The sequence below is a fragment of the Vipera berus genome (assembly GCF_964194415.1).
Source record: "Vipera berus genome assembly, chromosome: 15".
Classification (NCBI taxonomy): domain Eukaryota; kingdom Metazoa; phylum Chordata; class Lepidosauria; order Squamata; family Viperidae; genus Vipera; species Vipera berus.
This window is the reverse complement of record NC_138218.1, coordinates 5,646,180-5,668,681: the sequence shown is the minus strand read 5'-3', so window position 1 is coordinate 5,668,681 and position 22,502 is coordinate 5,646,180. Positions and strand designations below refer to the sequence as shown.

Sequence of the window (22,502 nt, the reverse complement as noted above, 5' to 3'; positions counted from 1 at the left end):
AGCCGAAGAGCCAGCACTTGTCCGAGGACGTCTCCGTGGTCATGTGGCCGGCATGACTAGACGCCAAAGGCGCACGGAACGCTGTGACCTTCCCACTGTAGTGGTCCCTATTTTTCTACTTGCATTTTTACGTGCTTTCGAACTGCTAGGTTGGCAGAAGCTGGGACGAGTAACAGGCACTCACTCTGTTACGCGGCACTCGGGATTCGACCCGCCAAACTGCCGACCTTCTGATCGACAAGCTCAGCGTCCTAACCCACTGAGCCACCGCGTCCCTTTCTCTCCCGATAGTGACCTAATTTTGCCAGGGTCTAACCCTGCATTTCCTCCCCACCCTCCCACCCCCCAAAAAGTGGAAGCGATCCCATTTTTTCAAAACAATGGCACAGCTTTGCCGTCTTATTATGCTTTTTGAGTGGAATCTGCTTGGGGGTGGGGGAAAGAAAACTGAGGATTTTTTTTAAAAAAGGTGATTTCATGAAAATAGCTTTAAAAATGGTCGGTTCACACGTTGCACCTCTACGCGTCCTTCAGTTGCTCTCTACAGGCAAATCTTGACACCCCCCCAACCAAAGCTTTCAAAATTCTTTGTCCCTCCTCTCCATCCTGCAGTTTAACAGGACCCGGTGGCTGAGCTACACGTTACACTCTCTCGGCCAAAACACGACACTGAGATAGGACACAGTAAACTGAGATTCAGCTCCATTTCCACTGAAAGGATAAACCGTGAAAACGCTGCCATCTACCGGGTAGACAAATACCCTTCTAATTTGATTTTTCTGCATCTTTTCCACTGATATACAGGGCAGGCAGTCTCATTTAGTGGCTCATCTGTCCCAATTTGGTGACAGTTTGAAGTTGTGATGCTAAAAAACCCCGAACGAAACGAAAGAAAAATAACAATCCATGGTCACTCCTCCAGGATAAGTGGGAAGGCTGAATTTGGCTGTCTTTTAGGTGCCATGAAATCTTAAGTCTGCTTGCCCATTGACTTCCCTTCATCTCTCCCTTTAAAATTTTTGTCACCCTCAAAAGTTGCCCCTCCATCCTTAGGAGAGAATCTCTCCGTCTCCACGGAGCCATCACATCGAAGCCCCTGTCCGTGGTCCTTGCCAATCCAACGGTCCACTTAGAGACCTTCGGGAACAGATCCCAACCTTCAGATCTAAGGATGGACAGCTGGTCCTTCACATAGATGGATGCTAACTGTGTATCTTCAGCTGACATTTACCCTTCAGAAGAGATAATACCATCTAATGATAACCCAGCTTGAGACTACAATTGTGCTCAGGACTGAGAAAATGTGTTGTTCCACATCAAGGAATTAGAATTGGAATCAGAATTGAGCTGGAAGGGACCATGGAGGTCATCTAGTCCAGCTCCCTAGCCTAGATCATTTCAGACAGGTGGCTGTCCAGTTTTTTTTCTCTTAAAAATCTCCAGTTATGAAGCACCTACTACTTCTAGTGGCAAGCTGTTCCACTGGTTAATTGTCCACACGGTCAGGAAGTTTCTCCTTAATTCCAGGTGGCTTTCTCTCCTCGATTAGGAAGAGATGCCTGTCTCTTTATTTTTTTTTTTAATTTTAATCCCATTTATATCCCGCCCTTCTCCGAAGACTCAGGGCGGCTTACAAACTTAGCAGTAGCCTTCATTCTATGTATATGCCTGCTTATTAGGGCTTTCACACACACACCCCCAAGCGGCATTATTACAAAGTCAGCTTATTGACCCCCAACAATCTGGGTCCTCATTTTACCTACCTCGGAAGGATGGAAGGCTGAGTCAACCTTGAGCCTGGTGGGACTCGAACCTGCACTAATTGCAGGCAGCTGGTGTTACTTAAGGAGGCATTAGCCCACTGCTCCACCAAGGCTCATGATGTAGGTCTCCAATGTGAGCAGAGGGCTGGACTAGAAGACCTCCAAGGTCCATTCCAACTCTGTTATTCCATTCTGTTACGATGGGTAATAACTCCTCCGAAGCAGGCTTTCTTTTGGGGAAGAAAAAAGAAAGGACGTGAAGAGAGAATATGAAGAAAAGTCAAATATTCTACTTTAGGTTTATGTCTCCAAGCTCCTCTGTGGTCTCAAGTCTTTTTCCCTTCCATCTCGATGTTCCCCAAAGCCTGGATACTGGCTGATAAACATGGCCCTTGCAGTTCTGCATGCTCCCCAGAAAGTTATTTAATTATCTGGCTGCTCCAGAAAAAAGAAAAGAAAAGAAAAGAAAAGAAAGAAAGAAAGAAAGAAAGAAAGAAAGAAAGAAAGAAAGAAAGAAAGAAAGAAAGAAAGAAAGAAAGAAAGAAAGAAAAAAGAGAGTAAGAGAAAGAAGAAAGAGTAAGAAAAAAAAGAAAAAGAGAGAAAAAGAAAGAGAAAGAGAAAAAAGAAAGAAGAGTAAGAAAGAAAAAGAAGAAAGAAAGAAAGGAAAAAAGGAAAGAGAAAGAGAGAAAGGAAAGAAGAAAGAAAAAGAAAAGAGTAAGAAAGAAAAAAGAGTAAGAAAGAAAAAGAAAGAAAAAGAAAGAGGAAGAGAAAGAAAGCAAGAAAGAAGAGTAAGAAAGAAAAAGAAAGAAAAAGTAAGAGAAAAAGAAAGAGAAAGAGAGAAAAAAGAAAGAAGACTAAGAAAGAAAAAGAAAGAAAAAGAGAAGGAAGGAAAGAAAGAAAGAAAAAGAAAGAAAGAAAGAGAAAGAAAAAAAGAAAGAAAAAAGAGAGTAAGAGAAAGAAGAAAGAGTAAGAAAAAAGAAAAAGAGAGAGAAAGAAAGAGAAAAAAGAAAGAAGAGTAAGAAAGAAAAAGAAAAAGAAGAAAGAAAGAAAGGAAAAAAGGAAAGAGAAAGAGAGAAAGGAAAGAAGAAAGAAAAAGAAAAGAGTAAGAAAGAAAAAAGAGTAAGAAAGAAAAAGAAAGAAAAAGAAAGAAAGAGGAAGAGAAAGAAAGCAAGAAAGAAGAGTAAGAAAGAAAAAGAAAGAAATAGTAAGAGAAAAAGAAAGAGAGAGAAAAAAGAAAGAAGAGTAAGAAAGAAAAAGAAAGAAAAAGAGAAGGAAGAAAGAAAGAGAGAGAGAGAGAGAGAAAGAAAGAAAGAAAGAAAGAAAGAAAGAAAGAAAGAAAGAAAGAAAGAAAGAAAGAAAGAAAGAAAGAAAGAAAGAAAGAAAGAAAGAAAAACTTAATTAGCCTCTCCTTTGGAGAAGAAAAAAAAACAAACAATAATTCTTGCAGGTGTTTCAGTGTGACTGCAGAGGGCAACACCACACCAAAACTGCCAGAGACAAATGTAGCTTTATTGCCAAAGGAAGAAGCAGGGGCTGTTAAAAACAGCCAACGAGGTGAGAAAACCCAGCATCCCATCATCCTGAATCAGGGAATTTATCAGGGAATTTTGCCCAGGGACTCAGCCCAGCCTCTCGATATTTAGTGAATTTCTCCACTCTCAAGACACGATTCACACATGCAAGTCTCTTCTGCATTGGTCCTGTTAGGAGGGGAACTCTTAAATGTAATTATCCGGCTTCAAAATATGGCTTAGGATAGCTTTTCCCCTGTGATGTCTTCTGCAGTTCTGGGACTGCAGCTTCCAGCATCCACAGCCAGCCTTGTGGGAGTTGTAGTCCAACATTTCCCAAAGATGCTGCAATGGAAAAGCAGGTTGGTAAACCAGGACCGGTGCGGGGTGACTCCAACCGAAAAAGATTTATTCATTAAACCGCAGTCGCGTTTAGTGACTTTATATGAATTTTTCTCCTTTTCTTGCACGTCACCTCAAACGAATTCCGAGTTTTGCTTTCCAAAGTTTTTTGGGTTTTTTTTTTCCCCCCATCCGGGATATCCTAAAAGCTTTCCTTGGAAAAGCACCGCTAAAAATCTGAATTAAAAGAACTCTCTCGGGGCGTAATACGAACCGGGAAGTTGCCATATTATATAAGGATGTCCGAAAAAACACACCCAAAAGCTTTCCAAAACTTCTCGTTCAACTCTTCTTGCTATTCCTAGACGGATCCAAGCATTCCAGGTTTAAAATATCCTCCAGGTTTCTGCTAAACTCATCTGCCGCCTGGCCTGGCTCAATCGTTTGCAATTTTGGAAAAAGTCAAGAGCTGTTGGTTTTTTTTTGCCGTGTCAGAATCAGGCTATTTTTAGGTAGAATAGTTTTTGGGTGTGTGTTTTTTTTTTAAAAAAATGCATGATTTGTCTTCTTATATTCCCTGTTACTCATAAATCCTTTGACATTATAAATGCTTTTTCTCTCCTCGGCCAGATAGAACAGGCAAAATTTCATGCTGGTGGAGATTTTTTATTTTCCTTTCCATTCTCCAAAATACAGAAGAAGAAGAAAAAAAAAGAAAGAAAGTCAGCAATTTCACCCGGGATAGTTTGAAAATGTCATTATTGCGGGGGGGGTGGGGTGGGGTCGTTCGCACAGCCAGCTAGATGTTTTAGACTGACGTTTGGCCTTTTTAATCCCCCTTTCAAGACTTTTCTCCTGATTGTTGCTATCAGGAGTCCTGTAAAGATAGACTGCCCCTTCCTAAGGAGGTTCAACTCTTGGCTACCATGCACTCCTACGAAGATTCTTCTTGCACCCAACGAGACGCCATGCCCCACCATCCCTTCTCCAGCCTGGCCTCCTAGCAATAAGCCTTAAACTCGGAACATAGAATCGTAAGGCCGGAGGGGACCCCAGAGGCCTTCTAGACCGACCCCTTGCTCAAGCCAGGAGACCCCGTACCATCCCAGCCAAATGTTTGTCCCGTCTGTTTTTGAAAATTTCCAGCGATGGAGTACCCGCAACATCGGGAGGCGAGCTGCTCTGTTAATTAAAGGCCAAGCTTTCCACCCGGGAAACGATTAATATTAATGCCGCATTTCGCTCGCTTGCTCAGCCCGCTTTATCAAAAGCAAAGGAATAAGATAAATTTTTTTTTAAAAAAAATTAAGAAATCCTCCCAGGCTGGAGGAAAACTTTGAAACCCCTTCCTATCTGACGCAGATCCCTTGGCAAGCTGCCATCCACCCCTTTCGGCGAAGACAGAGAAAATTGGAAGCGCTGGTCGTCCTCCGTTCCAACAGTTCCTTTATAGCGACCGTTGAAAGTTACAAGGGCGTTGGGAAAAGAAAAAAAAAAGTGACCTAGGGCCCTTTTTCACACTTGCAACTTGGCAGCCTCCTTCCACCACCAGCCCCGGATCACGTGATCAAAATTGGGACGCTTGGCCAACGGCTCGTACATATGACGGTCCCGGAGTCGCGCGATCCCCTTCCGCGACCTTTCGGACAAGCAAAATCAACGGGGAGGAGAGCTGGACTCGCTTAAATAAGCCGGTTCCCCGTTTTAAGAACCCGCAGCGACGCGCTTCGGAAAGCGCCCGGCGAGAAAGGTCGCAAAACGGGGCAAAGCTCCCTCCAGCAACCGCCTCGCTTTGCGACGTAAAACCTTGGGGCGCAGCTGGGCACTGCCCGCCTTCCCAGGTTATTTCCCCCCACCTACCCACCCACCCCCCTGCAAGGTGCTTTTTAATCTGGGGGCAAAAGTCTCTTCCTTCCCTCAAGAGCCTTGGTGGAGCAGTGGGCTAATGCCTCCTTAAGTAACACCAGCTGCCTGCAATTAGTGCAGGTTCGAGTCCCACCAGGCTCAAGGTTGACTCAGCCTTCCATCCTTCCCAGGTAGGTAAAATGAGGACCCAGATTGTTGGGGGCAATTAAGCTGACTTTGTAATAATGCCGCTTGGGTGTGTGTGAAAGCCCTAATAAGCAGGCATATACATAGAATGAAGGCTACTGCTAAGCTTGTAAGCCGCCCTGAGTCTTCGGAGAAGGGCGGGATATAAATGGAATTAAAATAAATAAATAAATAAAAATAACACACACACACACACACACACAAACCACTCTCCATCCTATATCAACCTAGACTGCTTCTTCACTTCTTTGGGTTCCCCCCCCCCAAAAAAGACACATTTTCTCTCTTTTATGTTTCCCACACACACACACACACACACATACGACCACCCCTCTATAAATTCTTCCTTAATGCTTCAGCTGGGCTGTCTGAAGTTTGGGGGGAAACCCATTTCGGTCTTCTGGAAGGGGTGGGAAAAAAAAGTAGGGGAGGGGGCCTTCCTCGGAAGCACTGACCCGTACAAAGGGTCCCCTCCCACCGTCCCCCTCCTCTCCTCCCTTTCTCTCCCACCCACCAGGCCCTACGGTCAGTTCCAGCCCAAAGCAGGGGGGCAGCTGTGATGGAAAACAAAGCTATCGGCCACACAATGGCCTTCTGTCCGTTGGCAGATGCTGACCGGTACGGTGGACAGAGGCCTGTCCGGAGCCATTCAAGGGCCGTGCCAGGGTCCTGCTGGCGAGAGACAATCTCCGCCCGGTGATGGAGAGTCGATATTTCAAAAGGTTTTGTTGTCAGATGACCCAAGGAGATGGGGCTGACCCTGGGGGGGGGGAGAAACCCCACGCCCCGCCACCCTGCCAATGGCAGCCAGGCGCATTCCTGACCTCGGGAGGGAAAGGGGGGGGGAAAGTTTAAAAAACTCCAGCCGGACAAACAATAACCGTGTCATGGAGCTGATTTAGAGGACCACTTTCCATTACAAAAGGCAGACAAAGGGACTGGGAGGTAGGGAAGGAACGGAGGGAAAGAGAGAGAGAGAGAGAGAGGGAAAACCAGGGAACGAATCAAACAGAGAGAAGCAGAGGTGGTGGGTTGTTTTTTTTCTCCTCCTGGGGGTGGGGGGTGGACTTCACCTGTCCTCTCTCCCAGACTGGCCCTCCCATCTACCTTCTTAATTCACCTTTATCCATCCCAGTCTGCAAATCAACTCTGCAGATTTCTTAATCCTCTTCTCTTTTTTTTTTACTTCCCTGGAAGTAAAAGTTGGAAAGGCCTTAGACCTTGTCCCTAAAAAGCAGAGACGTCACCCTGCCAACAAAAGCGCCTATAGTCAAGGCCGTGGTCTTCCGAGTTGCAATGTGTGGCTGTGAAAGTTGGACCCTAAGAAAGGCTGAGCGCCAAAGAATCGAGGCCTTTGAACGATGGTGCTGCAGAAGACTCCTGCGAGTCCCTTGGACTGCAAGGCGATCAAACCGGTCAGTCCTAGAGGAGATCCACCCTGACTGCTCTTTAGAAGGCCAGATCCTGAAGCTGAAACTCAAATACTTTGGCCACCTAATGAGAAGGAAGGACTCACTGGAGAAGAGCCTCATGCTGGGAAAGGCTGAGGGCAAGAGAAGAAGGGGACGACAGAGAATGAGGTGGCTGGATGGAGTCACTGAAGCAGAAGGCGTGAGCTTAAATGGACTCCAGAAGATGGTAGAGGACAGAAAGGCCTGGAGGAACGTTGTCCGTGGGGTCGCGATGGGTCGGACATGACTTTGCAACTAACAACAACAACAACAACAACAGACCTTGTCCCCTTCCTCGGTTAAAAGGCTACCCCCAAAGCAAAGCTGGGTCTTCTCCCAGTTCCCCCTTCCCCAAATAAACCCAAATTGCTTCTCTACAGTCACAGAATAACAAATTGGGAGGGACCCTGGAGGTCATCTAGTCCAACCCCCTGCTCATGCAGGAGACTCTATACCCTTCCAGACAAATGGTTGGCCCAATCTCTTCTTGGAAGTGATGGAGCAGCCACCACTTCTGGTGGCAAGCTGTTCCACTGGTTAATTGTCCTCACTGTCAGGAAGTTTCTCCTGAGTTCCAGGTTGCTTGTCTCTTTGATGAGCTTCCATCCGTGGCTTCTTGTCCTGCCTTCTGGCGCTTTGGAGAATAGCTTGACTCCCTCTTCTTTGGGGCAGCCCCTCAGCTCATGTTTTGGATCATATTCAGGCAGAAATACTGGAAATTCTAAAAGGTTCACAAATGGGCCTGTGTGTGTGTGTGTGTTCCTCTGGATCACTACACAACTCATCGAGTTTCTGCACTGCAGGACTGTGTCTCTTTCGCGCCAAGTTTTCTATTCGGCTTCCTGGACTCATTTAAAAGCAATAAGCTCGATGTCTGTCATGAGGGTTAGGGTTAGATATAAACATAGTTACTTCCAAGGAGGGCCTGCTGAATAGCAGGGGACAGAACTATAAATAAATAAATGGATAAATGAATGAATGAATGAATGAATGAATGAATAAGCAAGCAAGCAAGCAAGCCAGCCTAGGACTGTTGAGAAGAACAACTGGTGGGTGAATAAGCAAGTTTCGTAGTTTGAAAATGGAAAGTGACTTCGAGGTAAGATATTTGCAAGGTTGTAATGTAAAGGTTCATCAAATGATAACCAGGATGGTAGCCCAACGTACGCAGAAGTGAGGATCCCAGCTTCTGCCAACCTAGCAGTTCGAAAGCAGGTAAAAATGCAAGTAGAAAAATAGGGACCACTACGGTGGGAAGGGAACAGCGTTCCGTGCGCCTTTGGCGTCTAGTCATGCCGGCCACATGACCACGGAGACGTCCTCGGACAAGCGCTGGCTCTTCGGCTTTGAAACGGAGATGAGCACCGGCCCCTAGAGTCGGAAACGACTAGCACGCATGTGCGGGGGAACCTTTACCTTTACCTTTACCTATATTTATATATACATGTATATGTATATGTATGTATGTATATATATGTATTTCTGCCAACCTAGCAGTTCGAAAGCACGTAAAAATGCAAGTAGAAAAATAGGGACCGCTCCGGTGGGAAGGGAACAGCGTTCCGTGCGCCTTTGGCGTCTAGTCATGCCGGCCACATGACCACGGAGACGTCCTCGGACAAGCGCTGGCTCTTCGGCTTTGAAACGGAGATGAGCACCGGCCCCTAGAGTCGGAAACGACTAGCACGCATGTGCGGGGGAAACTTTACCTTTAATGTAAAAGTTCATCAAATGATAACCAGGATGGCAGCCCAACGTACGCAGAAGTGAGGATTGTGAGTTTCGATCGAATTGGAAGCTAACTCAACTTATCCCCTGCAGCAGTGCATCATTTCAAACAGGAGAAACAGGATGGATCAAACAAAACGAAAGTCATCGTAGGTAAGATTTTACACTTAGGCAAGAAAAAAACAGCTGCATAGGTACAGGCTAGGTAAAACTTGGTTTAATACGATGAACTGGGAGAGGGATCTCGGAGTCCTAGTCGACAACAACCACTTCAGTGTGAGCCATTGAAGCGTGCAGCCACAGCCAAAAAAGCCAACGCAATCCCATTAAGAGAGGGATAGAATCAAGATCACGTGAAGTGTTAGTACCACTGTACAAAGCCTTACTACAGCCACCCTTGAAATATTGCATCCAGTTCTGGCCACCACAATATAAAACCGATGTTGAGATGCTGGAAAGAGTGCAGAGAAGAGCAACAAAGATGATCAGGGGACTGGAGGCTAAAACATACGAAGGACGGTTGCAGGAATTAGGTAAAGGTAAAGGTTCCCCCGCACATGCGTGCTAGTCATTTCCGACTCTAGGGGCCGGTGCTCATCTCCGTTTCAAAGCCGGAGAGCCAGCGCTTGTCCGAGGACGTCTCCATGGTCATGTGGCCAGCATGACCAGACGCCAAAGGCGCACGGAACGCTGTTACCTTCCCACCGTAGTGGTCCCTGTTTTTCTACTTGCATTTTTACGTGCTTTCGAACTGCTAGGTTGGCAGAAGCTGGGACAGGTAACAGGCGCTCAACTCTGCTACGCGGCACTCGGGATTCGACCCGCCAAACTGCCGACCTTCTGATCGACAAGCTCAGCGTTTAATGGAAAGAAGGACCAGGGGTGACACAATAGCAGTCTTCCAATATCTGAGGGGCTGCCCCAAAGAAGGGGGGGGGGTTTCAACCTATTCTCCAAGGCACCAGAAGGCAAGACAAGAACCAATGGATGGAAACTAACCAAGGAGAGAAGCAACTTAGAACTAAGGAGATATTTCTTTAATTGGGAGGACAATTCACCAGTGGAACAACCTGCCTCCAGAAGCTGTGAATGCTCCAACACTGGAGGCTTTCAAAAAAGAGACTGGACAACCGTTGGTCTGAAATGGTGCAGGGTTTCCTGTCTGAGCAGAGGGTTGGACTAGATGACCTCCAAGGTCCCTTCCAACTCTTTTTTTATTATTCTAGGTGCTGTGTTGGATGCTTAGAGCCCGCTGCAAAAATTTCTCCTGCAGCCGTGAGGAAAACTGTGTTGTTGTTTTTTTGTTCCTTAAAAAAAAAACACGTGTGTGTGTTCATTTCTAAAATCGAAGACAGATGCGCTCACGGGCACCTGCGCCTTTGCAGAACAGGGCAGGGGGAATTAACCTTTTCTTGCAAATTCCCCAAAGACCAAGAACAGACAGAGCCATGAATTTTGGACTGACCACAGCTGTCTTCCCCCAGATCAAGGTAAAGGTCAAGGCTGGGGGGGGGAGAGATTGCAAACTTGGAAAACTCCCACTTCACACCCATCACTTGGTTTTGAAGAAGGGATGGGCAGCCCTCTGGATAGAAAAGTCAAGGTCTGCATGGTGTGTGTGTGTGTGTGTGTGTGTGTGTGTGTGTGTGAAAACAGAAAGGCGGAATCACGGAAAAAAAGGAATATACGTTAGTTTAAAACTAGCCAGCCGGTTACGAACAGTGTGTAATTTGACGGTTGCTTTGCCTCCCCAAAAGAAGCTCCAGAAATAGGATTTTTTAAAAGTGGGGTGGGGTGGGGAGGGTACAAAATGATGTCCCTCTTTGCGTTTGGTGTAAAGATGCATTTTTTCGGACCCTAAATCCTAGATCTGGCCCTGGCACAACATTTGCCCCAAAGTGTGTGGGGAGGTAGGTAGGTGGGTAGGTGGGTGGGTGTGTGTGGAAGAAATATGAACTTCTGGTGAAGGAAAAGGTGTTTTTTTTTTGAAATTCTGGAACGGAAAGAGCTTCGTTGATAACCGAACCGGTGAGTTCTTTTCGTCTCTCTCGGAGGGAAAAGGGGAGCATCTTGTCCCCCAAAATTATGGGAGGGGAGGAAACGCCCCGTTCTCTGTAAGGCCAGGGTGTGTTTCTCCCCCCCCCACTTCCCCCTGCCCCCACTTCAGAGAAGAGTACGCCTCGTTCATTGGCAAACCCTGGTCAAAAGGCCTTTGTGAAAAGCTTTTAATTCTGGGGTTTAGCCTCGGAGAGGTTTGTTCCTTGCACCGCCAGACACACGCCAGCGAAACACGGGCGGGTCCCTTCCTCCCGATGGGTAGAGAGCGACGACAAGGACACAAGTCCGCACAAACCCTTTCGACTCACGGGGCGCAAGGTTGGCGTGAGCCGCAGAAGGCGGATCAGATTCCTTTGCAGAATTGCTCCCCGTCGGGGCAGACCCTAAGCCTATTTCTTCCCTGTCTTAACCTAAAAAGATCCATTTCAACTTTAGGAACGTAGGCCTTCGGTGCCTTCTTTTCCTCTGCCCTCACCTGGCTTTTTCCTCTTGTGCTGTGTCTTTTTAGCTTGCGCCTCTTAAGGGCTGCCTAACTTCCGAAGAGGGACGCGGTGGCTCAGTGGGTTAGGACCCTGAGCTTGTCGATCAGAAGGTCGGCAGTTTGGCGGGTCGAATCCCGAGTGCCGCGTAGCAGAGTGAGCGCCTGTTACTCGTCCCAGCTTCTGCCAACCTAGCAGTTCGAAAGCACGTAAAAATGCAAGTAGAAAAACAGGGACCACTCCGGTGGGAAGGTAACAGCGTTCCGTGCGCCTTTGGCGTCTAGTCATGCCGGCCACATGACCACGGAGACGTCCTCGGACAAGCGCTGGCTCTTCGGCTTTGAAACGGAGATGAGCACCGGCCCCTAGAGTCGGAAACGACTAGCACGCATGTGCGGGGGAACCTTTACCTTTACCTTAACTTCCGAAGGGCAGGAGCTCCTCCATTGCTAGAGTGACGCATCAAATAAATGAACAGGTGCCCCCCCCAAGGCTTGAAAAATTGCCATCCTGCATCTCTTTAACTTTTATGTTAAGGATGTTCTTAACATAATTTGCTGGAGTAAACTCTTTTGTTTCAGCCCTGATTTATCTCCCCCAGGAGGGAAAAAAAAGAAGCATAAATAAATAAATAGGTAAACATTGATAAAGGACTAAAATCTAAAGAAAATTCCAACTTAGAGAGAACTTCCGGTATTCAGCCCTTTATTTTGGAGGCTTCTGGGATTTTTATTTCACTTCTGCCCCGCTTTTAAAGCGGTTTGCTTTGTTCTGTTTTTATTAGAAAGGGAGGGGGGGAAATATTGTAAATAACTTCAGACGGGTTTTCGTTTTTTCCCTTCCCCCTCTTTGTATTTATGAGAGGAAAAACAACAGGAAAGAAAGAGGGGAAATATATATATATATATATATATATATATATATATATATATATATATATATATATATATATATATATATATATATATATATATATATATATATATATATATATATATATATATATATATATATATATATATATATATATATATATATATATATATATATATATATATATATATATATATATATATATATATATATATAACTGGGCAAATGTTACGGTATTTATTTAGCTCAAAGAATCAGCATTTGCCACCTGGGGATATTTAGAACAGTCTGATCTTTCTTTTCTAATTCTCTTCTGAAACGAAATCCCTGGCAGAGAAAAATCAATGTTTTAGTGGCAATTCAGGCCAAAATGAAGATGCTGCTGAATAACAAGATTTGGTTATTGTTGGTTGTTTAGACTATGGCAAAAAAAAAAAGAAAAAAGAAAGAAAGAAAATGTAGAAAGACAAGTTGCTAAACTCTTTGCTAAACGTTTGTGTGTTTTTTTTAAAAAAAAGATCAATCATCTTAAAAAGGGGAGTGCAATTTTTAAAGATAGGCTAAAGCAACACATGTGCTTCAGTTTGGCAATGGAATAGAGCCAGAGACAGGAAGAAAAAAAACACGTTTATGCAATGCAAAAGCTTTTAAAAAAATATCTTTTACAAATCTTTTTTTTTTTTTAGAAATCAAAAGTTAAAGAGTCGGACTCCAAATTTTAATCTAAAGGCTGAATTCAGTAGCATCATTTAAGGTTGAATTACAACAGGGGTCTGGCTGAGGAGTTCTGGGAGTTGAAGTCCACAAGTCATAAAAGGGCCAAGTTTGAAGACCCCTGAATTACAACATGGGTGAATTTCCCACAATGCCTCTCTCCCAGGACAGCAAGCATTGTGGGAAATTGCCAGAAAGCTGGCAACATTCTCAGCTGTAGGAATTCCACAATTATTCTATTAATATCAGTGATGGGACATCTACAACTTCTAGAGGCAAGCCGTTCCACTGATTAATTGTTCTAATTTCCAACCTCACCCCCTTTCTTTCTGCCCCACACCAGAGGTTGTGAATGCTCCAACGCTTGGAAGTTTTTAAGGAGAGATTAGACAACCACTTGTCTGAAATGGGATAGGCTTTCCTGCCTGAGCAGGGGTTTGGACTAGAAGACCTCCAAGGCCCCTTCCGACTTGGTTATTACTATTTCTGAAGTCTGTTTGAACTCAAAATTGACCGCCGAAAGCCCTCTGCTCCCCCAAAACTGGAGCTCAGGAAGACTGTGGGAGAATCTTGCAGATAATGTTTCAGAATCAGAATAGAGCAGAGCTGGAAGGGATCTTGAAGGTCTTCTAGTCCAGCCCCCTATACCATTTTGTGTGTGTCTGTGTGTGAGTGAGTGCTCCATCAAGCAGCTCGCGATGGATGAGTATAGATCAATTGAAAAACTTGCATGGAGTAGAGAAGATCTGGAGAATATCTGAGCTATCACGTCTCGGTTCTCCCAGTGCAACATCTCTACTTTTTCCTGGATGCTTCCCCCCCCCACCAAGAGTGACTCAGCTTCAGTCTCCATGCCAATAGCCTCCTTCGTCCCCTTTGCACCCCTCTCTACGTTCCCTTCCGTCAAGGATTTCCTTGATGGGCTTCCCTTTGACCCACCTACAGATCCAGACACAGCCTGTAGCCTGATCTGGATTAGAACAGGGTGGGGGTCTCGCCCTCCTTCTCGGAGCCTGACCAAAATTATTTGTCTTTCCCTCCCCAAAGGTTGCAAAATGCAACCTCACCTTGTTAATTTTGCAGAGGAGCTTGTCTGGATGCTGCTTAAGGCAAGTGCAGAGATCAAGCCCATCCTTTGAGCAGTGTGGGAAAAAGTACTTTACTAATCCATATTTATTGGTGCAAGAAAAGCAGGGGAGGGGGGGGGGTTTAGCCAGGGCAAAAGACATGAGGAGCATTTGAAGAATGATTTCTTACTACGGGGTGGGGGCGGCGGCGGTTACACAGCCCCCCAAACTTTGTCTTTGTCTCTGGATCGGTTACATTTTGTTCCTTTTTTTCCTCTTTTTTTTTTGAGGGGTTCCCTCCACCCATCAGAGGTTGCCAGGCAACAAGAGAAGACTAACCAAGATATTTTCTTTCTTACAAGTGGAGCAGAAAAGATTACAGAGGGGAAAGAAAGAAAGAAAGAAAGAAAGAAAGAAAGAAAGAAAGAAAGAAAGAAAGAAAGAAAGAAAGAAAGAAAGAAAGAAAGAAAGAAAGAAAGAAAGAAAAAGAAAGAAAGAAAAAGAAAGAAAGAAAGAAAGAAAAGAAAGAAAGAGAAAGAAAGAAAGAAAGAAAGAAAGAAAGAAAGAAAGAAAGAAAGAAAGAGTGAAAAAAGGAGAGAAAGCAAAAGAGGGAAAAAGAGAGAGAGAAAGAAGAGAGAAAGCAAGAGAGAAAAAAGAAAGAAAGCAGAAAGATGAGGACAAGAAAAGAAAGGAAAGAGCAAGAAAGAAGAGAAAGAAAGAAGAGAAAGCAAATGAGAGAAAGAAATAAAGAAGAGAGAAAGAGAGGAAAGAAAGAAAGCAGAAAGAGAGAAAAGGAAAGAGAAAGAAAAGAGAAAGAAGAGAAAGCAACAGAGAAAAAAGAGAAAGAGAGAAAGAAAGAGAGAAAAGAAGGGAAGAAGAATGAAAGAAAAGAAAGAAAAAAGGAAGGAAGAGAAAGAGAGAGAGAGAGACCTACAATTATTGGTTTGCTCACCTGGAACATAGGAAGGACAGCTGGTCGGATCAGTCCCAGATGGGCGCCTTTTCAAGTCTTTCCTTTAAAAATAAAAAAATAAATAAAATAATAGAATAGAATAATAATGGTTGGAAAAGTGAGATAAAGAGGAAGAACAATCAAGCAATGGAACACTTGACCCCAGAAGTTGTGGGTGCTCCATCACTGGAGAATTTTAAGAGGAGACTGGACATTCACCTGTCTGGGACGGTATAGATGACCTCCAAGGTCCCTTCCAGCTCTATTCTATTCTATTCTATTCTATTCTATTCTATTCTATTCTATTCTATTCTATTCTATTCTATTATTCTATCCTATCCTATCCTATCCTATCCTATCCTATCCTATCCTATCCTATCCTATCCTATCCTATCCTATCCTATTCTATTCTATTCTATTCTATTCTATTCTATTCTATTCTATTCTTCCATTATTCTATTCTATTCTATTCTATTCTATTCTATTCTATTCTATTCTATTCTATTCTATTCTATTCTTCTATTCTATTCTATTCTGTTCTATTCTATTCTATTCTATTCTATTCTATTCTATTCTATTATTCTATTCTATTCTATTCTATTCTATTCTATTCTATTCTATTCTATTCTATTCTATTCTATTCTATTCTTTCATTATTCTATTCTATTCTATTCTATTCTATTCTATTCTATTCTATTCTATTCTATTCTATTCTATTCTATTCTTCCATTATTCTATTCTATTCTATTCTATTATTCTATTCTTTCATTATTCTATTCTATTCTATTCTATTCTATTCTATTCTATTCTATTCTATTCTATTCTATTCTATTCTTCCATTATTCTATTCTATTCTATTCTATTCTATTCTATTCTATTCTATTCTATTCTATTCTATTCTATTCTATTCTATTCTTTCATTATTCTATTCTATTCTATTCTATTCTATTCTTTTCTATTCTATTCTATTCTTTCATTATTCTATTCTATTCTATTCTTTCACTATTCTATTCTATTCTATTCTATTCTATTCTATTCTATTCTATTCTATTCTATTCTATTCTATTCTAATTATTCCATTCCATTCCATTCTAATTCTAGTTAACTTTTATGACTAAGCAAAAATTAACCCAGACAACACCTTGTTCATTAAGCACAAATGAATTGTAATGATAAAAAACCTAATAACATACTTTAAAAAAAGAAAAGAACAATAACTTTATTGTCACTTTGAATGTACACTAATCCGCAAAACCCAGCTGATGAACACACCCTTCCAGGCCAAGCTTTTCACAGCTTAAAAAGGGGCTGACCGAGCCACCTTTGAATTTTTTTTAAAAAAAACAAAAAAACCACAAAACCTACAACTAAACATGATTCCAGCTGCAACTTCAACACCTGTAATCTGTTTCGCACCTTTGCATGCTCAGATCCAATCACCTTGCGTGGTTTGTGACGTAGCAGCATCAGAGGGGACTACACACCCCCGTGTGAAGATGAATGTAAAATACAGGCAGTCCTTCACTTAACGGCCATAATTGAGCCCGACATTTCTGTTGTTAAGTGAGACCTTTCTCAAGGGACTTATGTCCCATTTCATGACCTTCCTCGCCTCGGTTGCTAAGCGAATCACTGCAGTTGATAAGTCAGTAACTCGGTTGTTAAGTGGATCTGGCTTCCACTTCCGACTTTCTTGTCGAAAAGGTCGCGAAAGGGGAACATGTGACCCAGGGACACGGCAACCCGTCATAAACATGAGTCAGTTGCCAAGGGTCTGAATTTTGATCCTGTGATCGTGGGGATGCTGGAAAGGTCGTAAGTGTGAAAAATGGTGATAAGTCGCTTTTTTTCCAGTGCCGTTGTAACTTAGAACAGTCGCTAAGTGAACTGTCATTAAGCTGAAGGCTCCCTGTAACACTATAAGCTGTTGTTTAGCTGGTGTGTTTGTGCAGCTTCTGGAGCGAGGCTACAACAATGGCTACTTGTAATTCTTGACCTGGGTTTAAAACACGGAGAGGCCTGTGTACTTCTGTAAGGGGGACTTAACCTAGTTGCCTGCTCGGGCATCCATCCCTGGGTAAACCCACTATCAAAAAGAGGCTTATCACAAACCGACATCACCACAAGCCCGCGTTCAGCAACGCAGCCAGGCTTAACCAGAAAGGGACAGTTTAAGTGTCATGGCTGCCTCCTCTTCGGTCCAACTTTATACCCTGAAAGAAGGCAGCCAGCTTTGATCAAACCGCTCACCAATCTTGCAACGCCCGTAAACTGTGGTTAGAAACCCCAACGGCTGTATTAACCTAGCAGAGGTCCAATCAGCCCCCAGGGCAGCTGTGCCAACCCCCCCCCCCCAGAGAGTTAAGGCCATCCGTGGAGCGTGACCGAGGAGGTTTGTGTTGAAAAGCCAGCCAAATGCTAACACGCTCAGGGTAAGACGCGGGAGAGGAAGTGATGGCGAAAAGTCATCTCGCCAAATAAATGCTGGTTTCCTCCAAAAATCCAGTCCATTCATGGTGTGTCTGTGTGTACCAAAACTAGGAACTGCATTACTACAGCCCAGTCTTCTCCGAAAAGGAACTTCTCCAGCATCCTTTCCAGAGGAGATGCAAGTAGCCAACTACTTTCCTCCTAAAACGTGGTGTTTCTCCCCCCCCCCAAAAAAAATGCCATTCCTAAAAATCCGATGGACACACAAGCATGCTTCTTGGCTCCATCTCTGCTCAGCCGCATGGTCCAGCCTCGCTTCCCTCCAAGCCAGGCCAGACTGGGAGGGGGGTGGCCTGTGTCTTTAAGAGACACCCCGGCCTGCAGCTGCTGTGCCTGCGCTGTGAAAGGAGTCTGGAGATTCATGACCCTCTAAAAACACAATAGACATTTATCACCCTGTGGTGTTATTCAAATCCAGTACCAATTGAAGCTCATCTCGATTCTCTCCTTCGCCATCCTCTGCAACACACGCATTGTTGCCGGGCTCCACTAAAAACCCTGGCCTGGACACAGCAGCCTTCAGTTTGCTGGCGCTTTGGCGGAGGGGAGCGTGTGCTGTGCAGAGCCCAGCGGAGAGCTAGGGAAGAGAGCAGCAGAGAGAAAGAGAGAGAGAGAGAAAAAAAAAAGAGAGAGAAAAAAAAAAGAGAGAGAGAGAGAGAGAGAGAGAGAGGGAGCCTTTAGGCCCAGGAGAAAGAGCGAGACAGACAGTGAGGGGGAAAGAAAGAAAGAAAGAAAGAAAGAAAGAAAGAAAGAAAGAAAGAAAGAAAGAAAGAAAGAAAGAAAGAAAGAAAGAAAGAAAGAAGATGAAAGGGAGGAAAAGGAGGAAAGAAGGAAAAGGAAGAAATGGGAAGGAACGAAAGAAGGAAGGAAGGAAGGAAGGAAGGAAGGAAGGAAGGAAGGAAAGAGAGAGAGAGAAAGAGAGAGAGAAAGAAAGAAAGAAAGAAAGAAAGAAAGAAAGAAAGAAAGAAGATGAAAGGAAGGAAGGAAGGAAGGAAGGAAGGAAGGAAGGAAGGAAGGAAGGAAGGAAAGAAAGAAAGAAAGAAAGAAAGAAGATGGAAGGAAGGAAGGAAGGAAGGAAGGAAGGAAGGAAGGAAGGAAGGAAGTAGCTTCTCTACTTTCCATAGAGAGTGAATTTGGAGAAAAGCAATCCAGGGAATGGATAAAAAAAAACTCAGTTTGCCTTTGTAGATGGGAAGGAAGGAAAGGAAAGGAAAGGAAAGGAAAGGAAAGGAAAGGAAAGGAAAGGAAAGGAAAGGAAAGGAAAGGAAAGGAAAGGAAAGACAAGAGGAGGAGGATGTGAACGGCTCTGTGGGCGCCCATCCCTGCATCCCCGACAGCGAATGAGAAACAGCCAGGATGATGCTTAGTCTTGGAAAGCCGGAGCAGAAGACGAAAGCCGGGAAGCCAAGAGGACCAGTGAGGGGGACCACCCCAAGCGCCGGGGACCCAGCAGCCTGGAAGGGAGGGGAGAACCCAGGAGCAAAGCGGAGAGACACAGACGGAGGAGGAAGGATGGAGAGAGAGAGAGAGAGAGGATTCAGAAGAACGAGGAAAAAGCATCTTTTACCATCAATCTCTTCAGCCGCGTGGTTCTTCGGGGGGGGGGGTTCTCTCTGTCTTCTCCCCTCCTTCAATCTCTCTTTTCCCCTCTCTCTTTCCTTCTTCCCTTCACCTCCCTCCCCCCCCCCCAGACCACCAAATCCTGCCAGGACCTGTGGGCTACCGCAGGACAGGTATTTCCCCCCCTCCAAAAAAAAAAATTCTTGGCTTGGAAGAAGGCTAGAACCCCCCAGGTGTATTTGCAGAGCAATTGGGCTGTTGGGGAGAAAAAAGCCTCCCCCCAATCGATGAGGCAAGGCAGAGGGAGGGGGGGAGAACCTCGTCCATGGTTCAGGAGCAACAGCATGGCTGCTATTTTTTATTATTATTATTATTATTATTATTATTATTATTATTATTATTATTATTATTATTACTACTACTACTATTATTATTATTATTATTATTATTATTATTATTATTATTATTATTAATATTTAATTTCCTTCAATGCTTTAGCCTTCCTTTACAAGCCCTCCAGCTGACCAAGTCCAGCTGGCCAGGGAATTCAAGGCTGGGAGGGGCGTTAAATGGCGGGGGGGGGGTTTCTCCCCCCCTTCAAAGGCTCCTTCCCTGTTTTGGGGGCCACGTACCGTTAGCCAGCTTTGCCAGCCGGCGGGTTTGTTATTTCTCCCTCCTCTCTCGGGCTGGCTTGAGGTGGGTGGGTGGGTGGAAGAGGTTTGAAGCTTGGCCCCTTAATTTGGGATTTTATTTATTTATTCATTTATTTATTAAAAAAGAAGAAGAAGAAATTTCCTTCCTTCCTTCCTTCTTCGGCTTTCGCCTGCGTGCCTTTTCCTCGTGGTTTCCTCTGGATAATCCGACTTTTTCCCCCAAGCGGGAAGGGGGGAATTTCACGTGTCTGGGCGTGCAGGTGGGGACCGGGAAGAGCTGGGTCGGCGGTGTGTAAGCGTGGGTGCGTGCGTGCATACACACACCACACAGACACTCCTACACACAGACACACAGACACACACACACACACACACAGAGCTCCCCAGTTCGTGGCCACGCTTCCTCCGCCTTATGTAAGGCAGCATCCAAAGAGATCGAACGGCTTTCTTATTTTACTTGATATTTGGATTTAAGCTGCCTTTTCATAGGTATTAATTACTATTACTATTACTATTATTATTATTATTATTATTATTATTATTATTATTATTATTATTATTATTATTATTATTATTATTATTATTATTATTATTATTAATTATTATTATTATTATTATTATCATCATCATCATCATCATCATCATTATTATTATTATTATTATTATCATCATCATTATCATTATCATTATTATTTTCCTGTAATAGGGTTGGGGGGAGGGAAAGAGGAGGAAAGCCTTAAGTCAGGCAAACGGCTTTCATTTTTTTGGAAAAAATGAGAAGACTGGCAGCGGAGGGCGGGGGGGGGGAGGGAAAGGAGGAGGTGTTTGAAAAAAATTCCTGATCGGGAAGGATCGCTGGAAGGATCGTTGCGAATCTGTTTGGGATCTTCTCTTAAGTCTAGAGGTGCCGGGTGGGTGGTCGGGTGGGTGGGGGAGACAGGTAAACAAGCAAGTAGATTTTGATGGGGCTGTAGGTAGGGGAAAGAAAAGTTTTCCAGGTTGGGTTGTTTTAGTGAGATGGTGAGAGTCACCCCTCAGGGCGGAAGGAAGGAAGGAAGGAAGGAAGGAAGGAAGGAAGGAAGGAAGGAAGGAAGGAAGGAAGGGGAAGAGAAGGGAAGAGAAAGAGAAGGAAGGGAAAGAGAAAGGAAGAGAAAAGAAAGGAAAATATCCTGGGAAGGAAGGAAGGAAGGAAGGAAGGAAGGAAGGAAGGAAGGAAGAAGGGAAGAGAAGGGAAGAGAAGAGAAGAGAAAGAGAAGGAAGGGAAAGAGAAAGGAAAGGAAAATATCCTGGGTGTGAAGGAAGGAAGGAAGGAAGGAAGGAAGGGAGGGAGGGGAAGGGAAGGGAAGGGAAAGAGAAGGAAGGGGAAAAGAAAGGAAAGGAAAATATCCTGGGTATGAATGAAGGAAGGAAGGAAAGAAGGAAGGAAGGAAGTTCTCTCCTTTCCAGAGAGAGCGAATTTGGAGAAAAGGAAATGGATTAAAAAAAATCTCATTTCGCCTTTGTAGATGGGCCCATCTTTCCTAAAAGCAGAGGGATTCCTTTTAAAAAAGTCACATCTTCCAGTACCTGGGTTTTGTTTGTTTGTTTTTTGCAGTTGGGAGGATGGTCTGAGTTGGAATAATTAAGAAAGGAAGAGGATTTACACACACACACACACACACACACAACAACACGCCAATCGCCTCCTCAAAAGCTGACTTGGTTTCTAGGTTTTTTTTAAAAAAAATATATATTTCTCCGAAGAAAAAGTGGGAAATCCTTGTTGGAAGTGGGGGGGGCCCCGCAACGGTCTGCCCTCCAAATACAGTGACGGCGAAGCCTTTTTTTTTCCCTCCCATCCCTCCCTTTAAGGAACGCAAAGGGCTTTTCATTTTTAAGGTAGCCTCTTCACTGGAAATTAAAACACACACCGATGCTTCTTTTCCTGTCTTCACAGCAGTTTGGAAGGAAAAAAAAATGCGCGTGCAACGAGGGCCAAATTTTAAAAATGCTGATCTTGATTAATTCAATTCGTGTTTTTTTTTAAAAAAGGGATCTTCTTTCCTTATTTTTTTTTCAGGCATTGGGGGAAATTAAAGTGTGTGTGTGTGTGTGTGTGGGTGGGGGGGGGGGTGAAATCAGAGAAATAAAAGGCAGGAGAAGTTGCTGCTGAATAATTTGAAGAGGCACCTGACTGAAGAGCTTTTTAATTTTATTTTATTTTTTAAAAAAAATAATTCTATATCTGCCTTTTTTTTTTACAAAGCCTCGTCATGCCCAAAGCTGGAACCTTTGCTCCTGATTGTCCAAACGCAATTCTTGTCCAGAAAAACATGCAAACCAAGAATTGTGTCTGGACATCGGTAGCTGAGCCTTCAAAATCATCCCTTGTTGCCTGAATATTCGGAAAACGGATTTCCTCCATCTACAAGCAGATAGCCAGGTAATTCCCGCCTCTGTTTACTTACTTTTTTGGCTGTGTGTTCATCTCTGTGTCTTCTCTGGTAGGATAACGTCTTTTAAAAAAATCGAGATTTCTGCTTTAACCCTAAAAAGAAAAAGAAAAACCAGCAAATTCTCCTTTTTTCTTTCTTTAAAACCACTCAGACGTTTGCATGGGTCAAATAGCTATTGGGATTCGTTGCAAGTTATTTTGCTCTGTGGCATTAAAAGGAAATGCTGCCCAAAGGTTACATTTACTATTTCTAAACTGTCTTATTGGTGCATTTTACATCCTCTTAATTGGTGCTTGTGTCATTCCCACTGAATTGTTTAACCTGCAGGGTTTTTTTCCCCCCAAACGCGGAACAGGTTTTTTTATATATATAGA

At 43.9% G+C, this 22,502-nt stretch overlaps 1 protein-coding gene across 1 annotated transcript; it reads right to left on the bottom strand.

Moving 5' to 3' along the window:
- Window positions 1-2,190: 2,190 nt before the first annotated feature.
- Window positions 2,191-22,221, bottom strand: LOC308675010 (uncharacterized protein; the record flags this gene model as incomplete). The annotated part of the gene is made up of 3 exons (XM_081339938.1): window positions 22,141-22,221; window positions 14,991-15,052; window positions 2,191-3,619 (listed from the first exon to the last, which is right to left on the bottom strand). Exon 3 carries the CDS (start codon window positions 3,340-3,342, stop codon window positions 2,191-2,193), a length of 1,152 nt encoding a protein of 383 aa, XP_081196064.1. The 5' UTR covers window positions 3,343-3,619; window positions 14,991-15,052; window positions 22,141-22,221.
- Window positions 22,222-22,502: the final 281 nt, after the last annotated feature.